This window comes from Mytilus californianus, unplaced genomic scaffold, assembly GCF_021869535.1.
Source record: "Mytilus californianus isolate M0D057914Y unplaced genomic scaffold, xbMytCali1.0.p SCAF_11, whole genome shotgun sequence".
Classification (NCBI taxonomy): Eukaryota; Metazoa; Mollusca; class Bivalvia; order Mytilida; family Mytilidae; genus Mytilus; species Mytilus californianus.
The window spans coordinates 71,711,715-71,729,518 of NW_026262593.1; the positions used below are offsets into that span (position 1 = coordinate 71,711,715).

The following is a 17,804-nucleotide window of genomic DNA, read 5'->3' on the forward strand; positions in this document are numbered from 1 at the left end:
AAAAGAATGCATGAATTGTTGAAGTATATTTTGTTCTCTCACTGATAAATTCAAAATTTAGTGACTATGTTGGACGCATCTATCCTATCGAACTAAGGATAAAGGATACAACAGATACAGTTAAGTCTGCCTCATATCTTGATTAACATCTAGAAATTGACAATGAAGTTCGGTTGAAAACAAAACTTTTCGACAAAAGAGATGATTTCAGCTTCCCAATTGTGAACTGTCCATTTCTATGTAGCAACATTCCAGCAGCGCCTGCATATAGAATATATATCTCCCAATTGATACGATATTCCCGGGCTTGTATTTTCTATCATGATTTCCTTGATAGGTGTTGCTGCTCACAAGGAAGCTATTAAACCAAGAGTTCCAAATGGTGAAGTTGAAATCATTTCTTTGTAAATTTTACGGACGCCATCACGAGTTGGTTGACCGTTATGGAATATCCGTTTCACAGATGATAGCGGATATGTTCCTTATGTCGTAACTACAATCCCGTTCCGTTTTCACGAATGTGACCTACCGAATTAGACTTATTACCGGGTTTGTACTAACATGAGCAACTCGACGGGTGCCACATGTGGAGCATGATCTGCCTACCTTTCCGGAGGACCTGAGATCACCCCCTGTTTTTGGTGGGGTTTGTGTTGCTTAGTCTTTATTTTTCTATGTTGTGTTTTGTGTACAATTGTTTATCTGTTTGTCTCTTTCTTTTTTATCCATGGCGTTGTCAGTTTATTTTCGATTTATGAGTTTTGTAACATTATTAATGTGCAGCTATTTTTCCACTTTTAATGGTTTAATGAAATCTTGAAGACCAGTCTTATAAGAGCTTAATATGAATGAAATAAGATAGAGCCCTAGGGTATAGCAAATACCTGACATAAATCACCATTCTCCCTTTATACTGTAGTTTATAAATTTTTATCAATAAATTGACATTAAAAATAATATTTAAGAACATGATATCTTTTGAATTAGATAAGACAAAGATAACACTATAGTAATTCGTGAGAAAACATCACACTAGGAAAAGCCAAAATAAACATTTTCAATTGACTTTGATATTCATTAAAATACATCAAAAACAAACAGTCGCAATAAGATTAGAATACAATCAAATCTTCACGACTGTTTTATATCAATGAAATGTGTCTTACAGTTAGGCTAGGCATAGATACAAATTTATCCAAAAGATTTCCCTGAAACGAAGAACTTTTGATCCATGAATGATCAAACGTTTCACGTTGATATTCCAAATCGACAAATGAAATCAAGGGGTCCATGGTGTTTTACGGTCATTCGAGATCTTTCAATATTGATGTTTTGGATTGAGTAGCTTTTCGCCTATATAAATGTCCTTTCGCCCTTCCCTGTATTCAACAAAATACAAATGTAGCCTCTTTGTACAATGTAATTCTGTCTAGCTAGGGTCTTATTGTTGAGATTGCCTTCATAGTTAAAGGTAATAGGTTCGATTCCCTACCTCCGTCCAACCAAAGATTAAAAAAAAAGGAATTTACCGTTTCTCAGCTAAACACGCGGTATTTAGGTGTAAGAGTAAAGACTGGTCGACTCGAAATGACGTGTCCGAGTAAGGTAATTTGCCTTCCTAGGGACTGCAAATATATTGAAAAGTAAAAAACCGGGTCAGCTTGGAGAGAAGTAAAAAAAAGGTTGATATTGATACCATATTATCATGCCCCAATGTGCCGGTGAAAATTGTCACTAGATCTTATACACCTATCCATTATAAACATCATTTTATACTACTTCTGTCGTGAATGGACACTTGATATTCAAATGACTAGCTTTTTTTTTTGTCCTCTACTCGGTCTGCGTCCAACTAATATACAGCTTCAAACAATTTCAATTTCATTTTATTCTTGTACTCAAATAAAACAATTTAAGATACACATGTAGATGTGATAAATTTTGTACAATTGTTTCTATGCAAACACTTTCTTCGTAGATAGTCAAAACCAGTTACTCAAGAGATTGGCAAGATAATAAATCCCTAAAAGAATGCATGATGTATATGCTGAAGAAAGAAATTATGTGTGATGCGATTTTTCGAGTTGGGGCAGAACAAAGTATTGTTAAAGTGCATAAGTACATGTTGGCTAGTCGGAGTCCAGTGTTCTATACTATGTTTGAAGGTGCATGTCCGGAAAAGGGAGAAGTCATTGTACCAGATGTAAATTTGGGTACATTTAAAGTCTTGCTAAAGTAAGATTTACCTTGTGTTTAGATGACGATAAAAAATATGATCGAAGCGGATTATTTGTTATTACGCATACTTAATTAATTTTCTTGCAAAATAATATTTTAATTTTAGAATATTCCTTTCTCATTTTTATACTATCTATAGTACGTATCTTTCGAAAAAAAATTATTTCTTATTTTCCTAACTCATGCAAAAAAAAAAAATTCTTTGTTTATCTATTTGTGATTTAATATGAATAAAAGGAGATGTGAGATATTCATAATTGAGAAGGACAAAACGAAAGACATCTAGGTCTTAAGCAAAAGACAAGCGTCCTTACAATATGCCAAGCTCTAAATTTACCCAACTGTAAAATACACAAATAGTGACGCCATTCCTGGGTCTCGACAGGCACCTAAACATGTGTCAGAGCTGTTTTAAGGTCAAAGTATCACCTTTATTTTCACCCATATCAGTACACAGGTAAACTTATTTAGATCTGAACCGTCTTTATGATCTGAATAGCTCTTAAAAGACTGAACGATATCTTTTTAAAATAATTTCAGTCAATTTTCATACTTATAATCTATGATTCATTCATTATTTCAGACAACTCGCTTGCAGTCAGTAAGCTCTGTTCAGTCTATGTTCAGACTGTTCAGACTGTTCAGTACTTGTTATTTACCTGTACACATCAATATCATACTTACCTGTCTAAAATACTACTGTGCAGTACCAAATTTGCTGCAAACAAATACTCGAACCAGTAACACCGCAGTGGATAAATCTGAAAATTGCAACGACTAAAAACACTAACCTCAATTATACATATATTAATGTAGACTTTAGATAATTGATATGCTTATATAAAAAAAGAATTAATCTCTTTTACCAGGTATATTTATTCAGATGTACTGGATCTTTCTCTTGACAATATTCAAGAAGTACTTTACGTTGCAGAAAAATACATGCTATCAGCAATGCAAAATGAATGTGCAGTTCTGCTTTCATCATCAGTTGAAACATCAAATGCCTCAATTGTAATTGACATTGCGTCTAAATTTCACCTTGAGGACCTCAGAAACAAGAATAAAATTGAGAATGGAAATGGGGAATGTGTCAAAGAGACAACAACCCGACCATAGAACAGACAACAGCAGAAGGTCACCAACAGGTCTTCAATGCAGCGAGAAATTCCCGCACCCGGAGGCGTCCTTCAGCTGGCCCCTAAACAAATATATATACTAGTTAAGTGATAATGAACGCCATACTAAACTCCAAATTGTACACAAGAAACTAAAATTAAAAATAATACAAGACTGACAAAGGCTAGAGGCTCCTGACTTGGGACAGGCGCAAAAATGCGGCGGGGTTAAACATGTTTATGAGATCTCAACCCTCCCCCTATACCTCTAGCCAATGTAGAAAAGTAAACGCATAACAATACGCACATTAAAATTCAGTTCAAGAGAAGTCCGAGTCCGATGTCAGAAGATGTAACCAAAGAAAATAAACAAAATGACAATAATACATAAATAACAACAGACTACTAGCAGTTAACTGACATGCCAGCTCCAGACTTCAATTAAACTGATTGAAAGATTATGTCTTCATCATATGAATATCAGGCACAATCCTTCCCGTTAGGGGTTTAGTATCATACCATCATAACATATATGAGAAGAACATAACCCGTGTCATGCCAACAACTGGTTTTTAAATAAATGTGTTTAGTGCCGATGCAAAGACCCTATAAGTGAATCAATATTAACGCCAAAATATGCAATCTTTAATGACCTGACAACAGTATCGTAACTATATCCCTTCTTAATAAGTCTATTTAAAGGTTTTGTTAGCTTCAGAGGTGAATACTGACATTTTTGTGCTTTATAAAGAATATTTCCATAAAAAATTGGATGTGAAATACCTGAACGTATAAGAAGTCTGCATGTTGAGCTATATTTACGAATGATGTCCTTATACCGATGATAAAATTTAGTAAATGTTTTGACTAGTTTGTGATATCGAAAACCCTGGTGTAATAATTTTTCAGTAATACATAAATTTTCCTCGTTAAAATCTAAAACATTGTTACATACACGAGCGAATCGTACAAGTTGAGATATATAAACACCGTAAGGTGGTGACAAGGGAACGTCACCATCTAAAAATGGATAATTAACGATAGGAAATGAAAAATCATCTCTTTTATCATATATTTTAGTATTAAGCTTTCCGTTAATGATATAGATATCAAGATCGAGGAAAGGGCAGTGGTCATTGTTAGTATTAGCTTTATTTAAAGTAAGTTCAACAGGATAAATTTCTTTAGTATACATACTGAAGTCGTCATTATTGAGAGCCAAAATATCATCCAAATATCTAAAAGTATTATTAAATTTGTGTATCAGATGTTGTTTCGATGGGTCTTTGCTGATTTTTGTCATAAATTGTAACTCATAGCAATACAAAAAAAAAGGTCCGCAATAAGTGGTGCACAGTTAGTCCCCATTGGAATTCCGATAACCTGACGATATACGGAATCTCCAAAGCGAACAAAAATGTTATCTAGTAAAAATTCAAGGGCATATATAGTATCAAAGCATGTCCAATTGACATAGTTTTTTTGTTTATTGCTACTAAAAAATGACCTAAAAGAGTTTGAACATATATATTCACATTCTGACTTTTTAATTGCCCATTTAATTAGGTGTGTGAATTTTTTCTTAATGAGAATGTGAGGCAATGTGGTATATAGAGTAGAAAAATCAAAACTTTGAACAGATTCAAAATCACCAATATATGCATGCATTTATCAAGTACTTCCAACGAGTTCTTGACACTCCAAAAGTAATTAATTCCACTATTTTCGAAGGCCTTATTTGAACAATTTATTATCAGGTTTTTGATTGTCCCAAGTGTACTGGTAAGAAGAATAGACAATTTAGTAGTGGAACAATGGCTTGAAGACGAAATGAATCTATATTTGTAAGGTGTTTTGTGTAGCTTCGGAAGCCAATAAATAGTTGGGACTTTCATTGTATTTGGTTCTGCTTGTAAAGCGGTAGCTAAAAGTTTATGTTTGTAACAGATGTCGTTTTCTGAAAATGGAGTCAGTTGGAATGTTGGTGAATTGGTGATTTCTTTTTTCAGAACCTCAATGTAAAATTTACGTCAAACAATAATAATATTATTAGCAGCTTTATCATATTCAGTACAATGCAGCAGAATTTCTAAAAGCGCCAAATGCTATTAAGATGTCAAAAGAATGCATGGAATCTATCCTTCAATTAGATTCGGCAAATTGTTCCGAAACAGATATTTGCCAATTTCTTATAAAGTGGGCAGGTAGTCAATGTGAGGCAGAGAAGATCACACCGTCAGGTGAAAACATGCGAAAAATAACTGGTTCCCTGTTGTATCTTGTCAGGTTTCCTCTTATTGACAAAATATATTTTGCAAACGAGATTATTCATTCTGGGTTCCTGACTTTGGAAGAGGTAGTTAGTGTATTTTCTTCCCATTATGGTCAGAAAAATGAATTTTTCGCAGAGTCAGTCCGCAAAGTATGTTACCAGAAAAGTTACAGGGTTTTGAGGCATAGTTATTTATCAAATTCATGGATGTTATACAGGAATAAGGAGAATGATGCTTTGCAGATAACAGTCAATAAGAACATCGAGCTTAAGTCTGTTATCTTATATGGTGCAGTTGGCAATGTATCTTGCAATGACAGAGAAATTATTGTAAAAATTTTAAATGATAATGGAAATGAAATATGTAACCAAACATATGAGAGTTGCACTCATGTGTGTGATGTGCAGACTGTTGTTTTGTCAGAGCCTATTCCATTGAATTCAAATGAATGTTTCACCATTATGGTAAACAGTGTGAAGTTTGTAGCATACTATGGGAACAAATGCAAGCCAGAATGCAGAATAGATGATGTAACTGTATCTTATCAGAAGTCCCAACATTGAAACACTTCTACAAGTACAGAACTAGGTCAAATTGCAGGAATAGAATTCAATGCATAACATTAATATTTTTAACTTAAGTCTCAATGTAGGTATTGGCAGTCTATGTCTTACATTTAATTAATGGCTCGATATAGGCTTTACAACAATAAACCTAACAAGTCGCGTTTGTTTTTTAATTATTTAGTTTTTAGAATCATTTCAGAATGATGTATGTAAAACAAGGACTTACATTTGTGGCTGTTTAAGAAGACAGATGTTTTTTTTGTTTGTTATTTAGACAATAATTATCAATAACAACCAGAAAGGGAATTGGTGCTTCTCAGATGATGGAAGTCTGACAGCACACATAGAAAACTAAAAAATGAGCAACAGGAACCTCACCAGAAATCGGGATTGATATCTGGTGCGCCGGAAGAGCAAGCATATCGTGCGCCAAATGGGGCTTCCTCCGTGTTTCTTTATAGTAGGCAGGGGGGAATAGCAGAAAAGACTGGACAAAAACATGTTAATTAGATACTTATTGAGTGGCAAACAACTCATGCACGAATATGCCTACCTTCAAGGAGAATCTTAGAACCCTTATTTGCCGGTTGGGTTAGTGTTGCTTTGTCGTCAGTTTTCTGTGAGGGTGATGTGTGAACTTGTTTGTCTTTGTGTGTGTTTTTTTTGTCAGTGTTTCTCAACCTATGGGTTTTGGATTGTCCTTTGGTTACGTCCTCCTTTTTTGCAGATCACCTGTTGTTATAAGTATCTGTAAATGTTAGGGGTTTATATGATCGATATATGATATACAGGTTCTTTAAACCATTTCAATATTCAAATGCAATACTGAAAAATGAGAAATATACTCATCATAGATACATGGATTGAAATTTTGTACGCCAGAAGCGCGTTTCGTTTATCAGTGACGCTCGAATCAAAAAGTTAAAAAGGCGAAATAAAGAACGAATTTGAAGAGCATTGATGATCCGAAATTCAGATAAGACTTTAATGAACTAGTATAAGGTACATGTTAAAGGGGCATTAGCGACGAGATATAATAAAATAATAAAACATGATATTTTTTTTATTTGTTCAATCACTGATGCAAGTGAAATAAGGGATTGATAATTCGCTTTTAGCAGCTGGTTTTGGTTTCATTTTGTAACATCGCCGATGAATTATTCGCTTGCAATTAAACCCTTCGTTTGAGATGGTTACTCATGTACTAGGCGTGTTCAGCTATTAAAAGAAAACGAATGCCAACATTGAAAGTGAATCAAGGGTAAATCATTTGGTTGACTGATTCGATTGACAAATTCGCATTCTTATAGAGGAAAAAAAACAAAAACAATGATTAATATTTTTTTAACCTATAACATGAATTCAAACAGACGTAGAACATGCAATTCTATATTTATGTTTATATTGGTTTATATGATCGTCGTCAGTCTTCGGAGGCGACGTCGGTAATTAGATGGCGTTTATATTAAAATGCACACGAAATGCTGATACACATTAACGACTCCGTGCATCGTAAATTGTGTATTTTAGACTTTTTACAATTTGGATATATGTATTATATCAATCAAATATGAAAATTTGAGTTAAATCGGTGAACCTGATTTTGACAGCTAATATGCCATTAACGGATGAGATCCAGAAGGTATTTGATTTTTACCAGCGGGTTTTGCTTGGTCTTTTAACTTGTCATCAATCTTTGCGACAAACAGATGTGACATATTTGCATTACACATTTTTATGTAACCAAATCAAATTTGTTGGAAATCGTATGCTTTTTAGCTCAACATGGCCGACATGACAAAAAAATAGAAAATGGGAGATCAAGTGAAAGTTTTGTCTATTATCTAATGATAGAGATAATCTGACATTGGCTGAAATGTTTAGAATTGTGAGATCGACCTACTTTATATGTTCGTCAACACTATCAAACGACGAAATATTGCCCTTTAATGATGAATTTTACCGTGATTGCAGTTTTGCCTTTTATCATGAAAATTATGATTAATACAGAAAAACATTTAAAATCAAAACTGATCAGTAAGACAAAATCTACAAATAAGTTAACACAGCCAATAACGTAGGAATTATTTCACTTTAATGAAAATTGTTACCATCTTTTTGCATTATCACTTTATATTTAAAAAACTAAGACGGATAGAAAGATAGTGGAAATAGCAATATTGATCAGGAAGAAAAGTTGAACAAATCGTCAGTCGACCTTTTGTTGGAGTTATTGTTCTTTAATGAGGATTTTAACATATTTTCTATGATTTTGTTATTATCTTGAAAACTATATTAAAGAGATAGACACTTTTAATAACAAAAATAATCAGCAAGATAAAATCTAAAATTTGTACAGAAATCGTTAGTAGACTCTTCATAGAATTGACTGCCTTTGAATGACAATTTAGTTTTCCTTTTTTTGTGTTTAAGGTAAAAACTAAAGAAAGAGGGAAACCGTAGAGAAAAAAATGATCAGCAAAACAAGAACAACAAAAAAGGGATGCTTGTCATGAACTCTATTCTAGTCTACAATGATGGAGAGTGTCCATTGTTGAAGATGCACATAAACCTAGGAGAGTGGTACATGCTGTTTAGAGCCTCTAATTTAAAGACGATTCACGAAAAATCCCAAAAAGTAATTTTATCGTCGGAACGCTGTTGAGGGTTTATTCAGGGCCATAGTTTATAGGTCCAAATCGAATCGTTTATGATAAATGCTCGGAAAAGTCATATCAATGCAATTTTATCACTATATTAATGGTGAAAGACAAAAATTCTTAAACAATGAATCAATCAATATAGGATTGTGAACCCGTAATAATTTGAAATTGAATATTGATCATGCACATATCATGACTAAACAAAATTAAAAAAAACCCACCAATTTCAATAATTTTGACGATAAAAAAATATAATGGTTTCAAACTATTATTTTATACAGCATTGAAAATATACTAGTATTCGTTTTATTATCAAACAAAAACAAATACAACAATAGATTCCCTGTAAAGTGTGAATAATTTCGAAAAATCAAATATCATCCGTGCTTTATCTAATAAATGTACACTTGTTAGAAAAAAAAATTCCCTTTGACATTTAGCTGAAACACTTAACTTAGATATAGATACCTTGACAAAAATGTATTTGTGCAGAGTAAAACATCATTTGTATACAGCCTGACACGCCTCGGTAGTCTTGTAGAAGTGTACTTACCTTTCATGTGGTAAGTCGAAGACTTTAGTACTAACTTAGATAATTTATGAATATGATTTCATTGCTTTATTTCGAAGAATAATACAACCATTGTTCCCTTATTAGTCTTTGTTAAATTGCATTTTTTTTTAAAGTGCAGTTTTATAATGTCCAGTAATACCGTAGATATTAGCACAGCATTTTATTACATATAAGAAAATAGCCATCACCGGAAAAAACTAAGCTACTTTTCACTCTTTCCCTCCTGTAAACAAGCTTAGTAACAAGGTAACTTCAGGTTTCTAAACTACTTTTTTTTGTTACACCAAATAGCAAAAGAATGGTGCTCAAAACGCCCAAGATATATGTTTATTGCTCAGAAAAACAGTTCTTCAATAATACAACTGTCATATTCAAAGGGCTTTTTTTTTCGACGTAATTAACATGAAATCAGATGTGATGTACTATGTTTTGGTAGAATTACACTTCATTGGAAACAACTACATTTATATTGACTTTTCTGATGTAACGAGGAAAGTCGTAATGATTGAATTTAACGTGAATAGTAACATGAGTAAGTTGACTTCTCAGAAGATTTCTCTTTTCAGCAATAGAACGACATAAAAAGGTAATAGTTTATCAAAATCGGAAAAGCTTTTTCAACTTCCTGTACGATAAGATCTTTTCACGGCGTAATCTAAAAACACTTTAAATAAAATGTAGGAGCATTAATCATTTCGGGTTTCATAAAATCGTGTATTTATGTTATATATTCTCGGTTTCGATAATTGCACATTTCTGTAACATTATTTAATATGGTGTAGGAATTTCTCATCGTTTAGCGTTAGGAATACGTCAGCAGTAAAGAATTCGGAACATTTTGGTAGTAGACATTTAGAGTGTCCCGTCATTTCGCATTTATACCATTTCAGCAATAAACACTCAGAGTGTTGATTTGTATTAAGTATGTTTTAGTATTGAACACTCACAGTGACCACATCATTTTTCATTTAGATCCCTTCACCAATGAACACTCACGGTGTCCATTATTTAGCTTTTAGAACACTTCAGCACTGAATACTAACATTGTCATATCATAAAGCATTGATAATACTTCGGGAACATACATTCAGAGTGCTCCGTCATTTAGTATTTATAATACGTTAGCAGTTAACACTAAGAGTTTCCTATCATGTAGCGTTTAGAACACTTCAATAGTGAAAAGTCAGAGTTAACTTTCCTTCATCATTTAATTATTTCTGCAATGAACACTCAAAGTGGCCCATCATTTAGTATTTAGAATACTTCAGCAGTGAACACTCAGAGTGGCCTATCATCTAGCATTAAAACACTTCATCAGTGACTCTCATAATGCTCAATCATTTAGCATTTAGCTTTTTAATCACATCAAGCAATTAACAATGGGAGTGCCACAACATTCAAAATTTACCACATTTTAGAAATGAACACTCAGAGTGGCAAATCAGTAAGCATTTATAACATTTCAGGTGTAAACACTCAGTCTGTTGCACCATTCAGTATTTAGAACACTTCAACAGTGAACGCTCAGTCTCGCTTGACCGTAATAGGATCTTCTATTGCCTCTAGGTAAATTCTTATTTTTATACTTTTTGCACAGACGAGACATATCAAAATCAATGTTTTATAACATTTTCTAATTTCTAGAAATTAACAAAACAATCAATATATTTGTTGTAATCAAATACAGATTTGTGGGAAACCGTATGCTGTTTTATGATGATTTACGAAAAATCGTGACGAAAGCGAAAACAGGAAGAAAGATTTATCTCCCGAACATGCCGAATGTTGATAAAAAACAAAGATGTCCTTATAACATAATTTATTTATAACATAAAATAAAAATAAATCATCTGTTTGATAAACAGCTGTTAATCTTATCTATACCTCTTTTTTTCTTTCACAACCAAATTTGAAAAAAAAATTTCCTTATAACATGAACTGTGAAGTTTTGATAATAAGAAAAAGAGAAGTCAAGAGAAAAACATTATAAACATAATAAACATCATGCACATTATAAACATTATAAAACGAAATTATGATTAGGTAACTGTGTAATTGACATAAAGGGAACGGGTATCGACTCCTTTATTTCTGTTTCAATTACGAATTAACGGTATTATATGAATATTACACTTTACGTTTCATTTCCGGGTTCTTTTTGCAGTCCACGTCTAAAAAATGTCGATAGACAACTGCTTGGATTTATAAAAACAAGCATTGAGGATTCAGTGTCAGAGATAAAATGAGGATCAAAACAATTCAATGCAGGTGTATGAAATAATTGTTCGTAAACGCTACGAAACAAAAGAAAAACTTGACGAGCCTCGCTTTTTCAAATTTTTGTTTTTCATAACAATAAATGTTTTGAACAATGAACGAATATCCCCTTGGCATCTGTTGCTTCTTTTGTATTGTATAAAAGAAAAGGAGAAGATACCAAAGTGCTAATCTGGAGCCATCAGTCGAATAAACTCTAACAACATTCTTGCCGAACGCTAACAAAGAAAATTTAGGCAACAGTCCACACAGAAACTCACGATTGAATGGCAGGAACGAAAATTACATAAAACTGAGGTAAAGTCATGTGCTCCGGAAGGGTAGGAAGTGTCTGTGCCACTTGACGAGTATTTGTATTATCAATATGCATGCAACTTTTTTAGATGACTGAACAAAGGAGAATGGAAAACTGGCGAGATGGGAAATCATTATCAGAATGCATGGTATACATGTTAGAGAGGGAAATTATGTATGATGTCACTTTCCGTGTTGGAACAGAAGAAAGTATTTTCAAAGCAAACAAGTACATGTTGGCAAGTCGGAGTCAAGTTTTCTGTGATATGTTTGAAGGGTCTTATCCCGAAAAGGGGGATATCAAGGTATCAGATATCAATTCGGCAACATTTAAAGTTTTATTAAAGTAAGATATGAACATTTATGCATATATAATACTTGTATATCTTATTTTTTCTTGATAAACGTTTGTTTATATGAAGTCTCATTCCCATTAAATTAATCAATTTATTCCCGGGAAAACATAAATAAAGTTAAAAAAGTTCAGTTCTATACATTATTGAGAATGAATGGAGATTTTGATAAACATTAATGAGCCAGCAATCAAACGGCACAAACAAATTTTATAAAGGTCAATACGTGGTCAGCAACAATAGACCAGCTTTCCTACGGTCTCAACCAAGCGTTAAATCATCTCGTGACTACAAAAGCTCTGCATACATTTTAGGTCAATACCAACTAACCTATACATGTTAGAAAAAACATTAACCGTTTTCAAAAGTCACTAACGAGGTTTCAGACTTAGGACAGATAAATCATATGCATTATACTGGCAGGTAAAACTAACTTTTTAAGAAAGCTGGCATACCCTGAGGGAAACACCAACCTGCGGTAGGAAAACTACTTTGACAACTCGGCAGCTAAAGCCCTACAAACAAAAAGTACAGTTAAATATGCTCTGAAAACTCTCTTATTTTAACATCATGGCGAAAAATAGACACATTTGGATTATTTTATGTATATAAATAAGGTTCTAATTGGCGAGTCTTCATTTCTGTATCCTTTATTCCTTTGAGTCATTATTTGTTTCTCTTTATTTTAGCACCCCTATTATTCTCTTTTCTGGCATTCTTTTCGAAAAACTTTCTCTATTCTCTATGGTCTGTTCAATAGTTTTCTATTCTGGAAATCTTAAACAGGCTCTCATAAATAAGCAATACATTGTTTCTTCTTTACCAGGTATATTTATTCAGATGTACTGGATATTTCTCTCAGCAACATTCAAGAAGTACTATATGTTGCCGAAAAGTATATGCTATCAACAATGAAAGATGAATGTACGAGTCTGCTCTTATCATCAGTTGAAACATCGAATGCTCCAAGGGTATTCAATGTGGCGTCTCATTTTCACCTTGAACATCTCAAAATCAGGAGTCTCGAGCATATTCAAAAAAATGCAACTGAATGCCTTTTAGAGCCAGATGCTATTGAAATGTCAAAAGAATGCATGGAAGCTATCCTGAGATTGGATTCAATATATTGTAGCGAAACGGATATTTGCCGATTTTTTATAAGGTGGGCAAGTCACCAATGTGTGACAAATAGTAAAACAGCATCTGGTGAAAACATGCGAGAAATAACCGGTTCCTTGCTGTATCTTGTCCGATTTCCTCTTGTAGACCAAGCATATTTTGCAACAGAGATAGCTCATTCTCACCTGCTGACTTCGGAAGAAGTGATTAGTGTGTTTTCTTCCCATTATGGTCAGCAAAATGATTTTTTTGCAGAGTCAGTCCGCGCATGTTACAATGTTTTGCGTCATAGCAGTGTACCACGTCCATGGAATCTATATGAAAAGGAGAAGGATGCTTTGAAGATAACACTGAATAAAGACATTGAGTTATAAGCTGTTATTTTATATGGTCCTATTGTTGATATGCTTGAGTGCTCTGACAGAGGAATTCTTATAGAAATTCTAGATCATAGTCGAAATGAATTATATGCACAAAAATATGAGAGCCGTACTAAGAGATGTGAAATGCAGATTGTTCTTTTATCAGAACCTATTAAAATAATTGCGAATCAATATTTCACTATCATGGTAGGAAGTACAAATTTTCACGTATATTCTGGGACACAATGTAAGTCAGAATGCAGAATAGATGATAAAGTTATAAAATTTGAAAACTCACCGAGATGTACTACTGATACAAATGTAGAAGAAGGACAAATTGCAGGAATAGAATTCAGTGCATGACATTAAAATTTCAAATTATATTTACAATGTCGATATTGACAATTAAACATTCATATTACTTGCCCCAAATGTATGCATATTTGGGATATTATTAGTTACATAGTGTGCTAGTGACCTAATACGATATATATGGGGTCAGTAAATTTCATATGGGGTAAAAGCGAAGCTCGAATCCCCATATGGAATTTACTGACCCCATATCTATCGTATTATGTCACTAGCACACTATGTAACGAATTTGTTTTACCGACTATCTTAACATGTGGTATTTAGACTAGTGGCCTATCAAAGTGATCAAGTCTTCAATACCGTTAGTATTAAGAACCTATACTTCCATTGGTCTATACAAAAACAAATGCCAACAATAACAACTTGTTAGCTTTAAATGTGTTTTATGAAATGATTTCAATAGTTCATCATCAATTTATTCGTCTGTTGAAACCTCTAAGATTTTTCCTCAACACCGTGTTGTTTTTATAAAAGGACGTAACACCACTACTAACCACTAACCGTGTATTGAAATAAGCCCCCCCCCCCTACTAACCCAATATGGAATATACACGGTATTCACGCGGTTGCTTTTAACCAATCATATTCCTAGAAATGTACAGGAGGTAAGATAAATTCCAATCTGTCTCTGTCATGCATAGCTCTAATTTCACGTCTGGTTGTAGCTTTAATTTTGGTCCTTTTTTGGGTTTTATCAGCTTTACTTTTGTCGAAGGTGTTTGATTTTCAAATATGTTGTCGTCGAGTATTACTGAAGACATGTGTAAGCGGTTCCTGCTTTGCAGTCATGTACCATCGTGTAATGTGAACATCCAGAGGCGTAACGTATAACTTGAGATATGTTTACGACGAACATAAAGTTGACCGTTTGAAATCTTAAATCGTCACGTTTGACATCGACCTTAAAATCAAAACACAGATAAGGACTCAAATACAAAGCAGAACTTTTACTTTTTGTAAAATCCTTATTCTCAAATTAACTGCAAACACTTACAAATGAGTGACAAGAAATCACAAATATATTTTTCCACTTACCGAAACGATATTCATTTGAATAAATGCTGATATATTATCAAGACATATACTTTTATAGCTATGGGATATACCCGTTTTGCAATAAAATAACCTTTTACAAATATTTAATCTTTGGGGTTTGGTTGATCTTTAGAAAGCAAAGGAACGAGGTAGATACGTGATGGGTTTAGCGTTAAACAGAGTATGAGCTTTCTTCAGATGTATATATTCATAATATTAGGTCAGCAGCAGGAAAATGTAATTAGAATACAGGTCCTGTATCAACACTTTGCTTACACTTACAAGGATCTGACAACGGTTCGTTCTACTTTCTGTTTAAAAGACCTTACGTGATCCCCTAGTTTTAATTAAACCCACCATCACAATGTTCAGGAATCTCATTGACTGATCTAATAAAAACTAGAGCAGAAAGTAGAACGGAGTGTTGTCAAATCCTTGTAAGCAAAGCGTGGACACCTGATAAGAATTTTAATCAGTTTGCCAGCTGCTTTATTTCTTTTTTTCACCACCGTATAAATTCAAAAATAAATTAAGATTAATTTCAAATTGAAATTGAAACATTACATTAATAGTATCAATTTTACTGCAACAGAAAAGATTTATGATATTTGATTCAATATATTGTTACCATAAAACACTTTTCATCATACTTATGACAAGATATTAAATAAGAAAAATTATAAAAGAATTGTAGAGAATATAATAATGTATGCCTTAGTCTCCCGACGTCAGTTTCAATGATAATGTTATGATTGAAAAAAACTTGTTTTAATTTGACTGTGAAATGATGTTTAAAGCATTCATTTTAGTTGATCTGTTTTAAAATTATTCAACTTTTTTGCAACTTCAGGAGCCAGATGATGGACAATCACACGTCTTCCTTCAATACCCGTAAATTGTACATGTATTTGTCAACATCTTTTTTAACGAGATGGCTATATCTAAAAATATTTAAATAGTAGACTGCTAGGATGTCAAATATTTATCAGAATGCATGAATGCATATATATGGAAGAGAGGGAAAATCATGTGTTCTGTTATTTTTCGTGTTGGACAATATCAAAGTAATATTAAAGCGGACAGGTACATACTGGGTAGTCGGAGTCCCCTTTTCTTTTTAATGTTTGAAGGTTCTTGTCCAAAAAGGGGGAAGTCATTCTACCAGTTATAAATTCAGCGATCTTCACAGGTTTGTTAAAGTAAGATGTAACTATTATACATTTTGTAAACTTTACGATAAAAATGTGAAATTGATGTAGAACAGGGCCAAATTTCAAGAATAATATTTTATGTATAACATTAAAATATCAAATTATATTCTCGATGTTATCTGTTTAACATTCGTAATCTACTTTTACTTCATGAATTAAAAAGAGCCAAAATGAATGAATATGCAGGACAAATTGATCCCCCTCACTTTTGGCACTGTTTGGATTGATCAGCTCTCCAAACTTTGTTTAAGGTTTCGAATTTTAAATATTTTGGCGTGATGCATCAATCCAGCGACATTTGTAAATGCACATTCGCTGCCGTACATTTTGTACCGTTAATACTACAAGAGGCAAAAGTATATTACCAATGCATTAGTATCTCCCGATCTCATCAATCCATTTGGAAAATAGTAAAAATTTAAAGTAAAAAATCAAACCTAAAGAAATCGCAAGAGCTCGAGGCGGGTCAGCAGGGTAAGCGTTTCCTGCTAAACATGCATCAATGGTCATACAGTTAAAATGTCTCAATAAGGAATGGAACACATTTACAGATAAGGCATATAAAAATCTAAGAACGCGAAAACATATCGTTATTGAGTTGAGGGACACAGACACATCTTACCGGTCGACACCGTCATGATTGGGACCGTTTAACTAATATTACAATTCAGTCGTTCTTCCTCGTTACACTATTGGAGCATTCTATTTTGGTGTAAAGAACACACCCATGTTAATGAAGTCAATATAATACAAAAAAAAAATACACAGGCGTCACGAATGAACTGAGATATTACATGCCATAAGATTGGATAGCAGGTATATTACTGTTGATAAATGGAAAGTTTGTCATAGACACTTGTTTACTCATCAATCTGCGTTAATATAAAAAACAAGGTCCATATATGAAGCAGAACGTTCTGTAGTATTTCAAATGTTAAGTACATTGAGATATATTAGATGCAAGCACTTACTGAAATGTAGGTTATTATTGTGGTGATCTATATGTAACCTGCCACGTACACTCTGTGTTTTTGTTACTTGTTACTAAGCGGTGTGGGTTTTACTCATTGTTGAAGGCCGTACGGTGACCTATAGTAGTTAAAATTCTGTGTCATTTTTTTCTCTTGTGGAGAATTGTCTCATTGGCAATAATACCACATCTTCTTATTTTTATATTACGTGACAGCTAGTATATTATCAATAAAGGTCCAGTCCCGAAGGAGTTGATGGACAAAATACAATTAACTAATGATATAAACAGAAGAAAGTTCTGCTTATTTTAAAAAAACTACATCATGTGTAACGAAAAATAAAATTCATTCTTTTCCATTTACCTTTATAGATACACC

General features: G+C 33.2%; 1 protein-coding gene across 1 annotated transcript; it reads left to right on the forward strand.

Annotated features, from left to right (window-relative positions):
* Positions 1-1,587: 1,587 nt before the first annotated feature.
* LOC127719299 (BTB/POZ domain-containing protein 6-like) lies at positions 1,588-12,353 on the forward strand. Its single transcript, XM_052225312.1, has 5 exons — positions 1,588-1,605; positions 1,979-2,235; positions 3,108-3,252; positions 5,413-6,159; positions 12,093-12,353. Exons 1-5 carry the CDS (start codon positions 1,588-1,590, stop codon positions 12,351-12,353), a joined length of 1,428 nt encoding a protein of 475 aa, XP_052081272.1.
* The last annotated feature ends 5,451 nt before the right edge of the window (positions 12,354-17,804 follow it).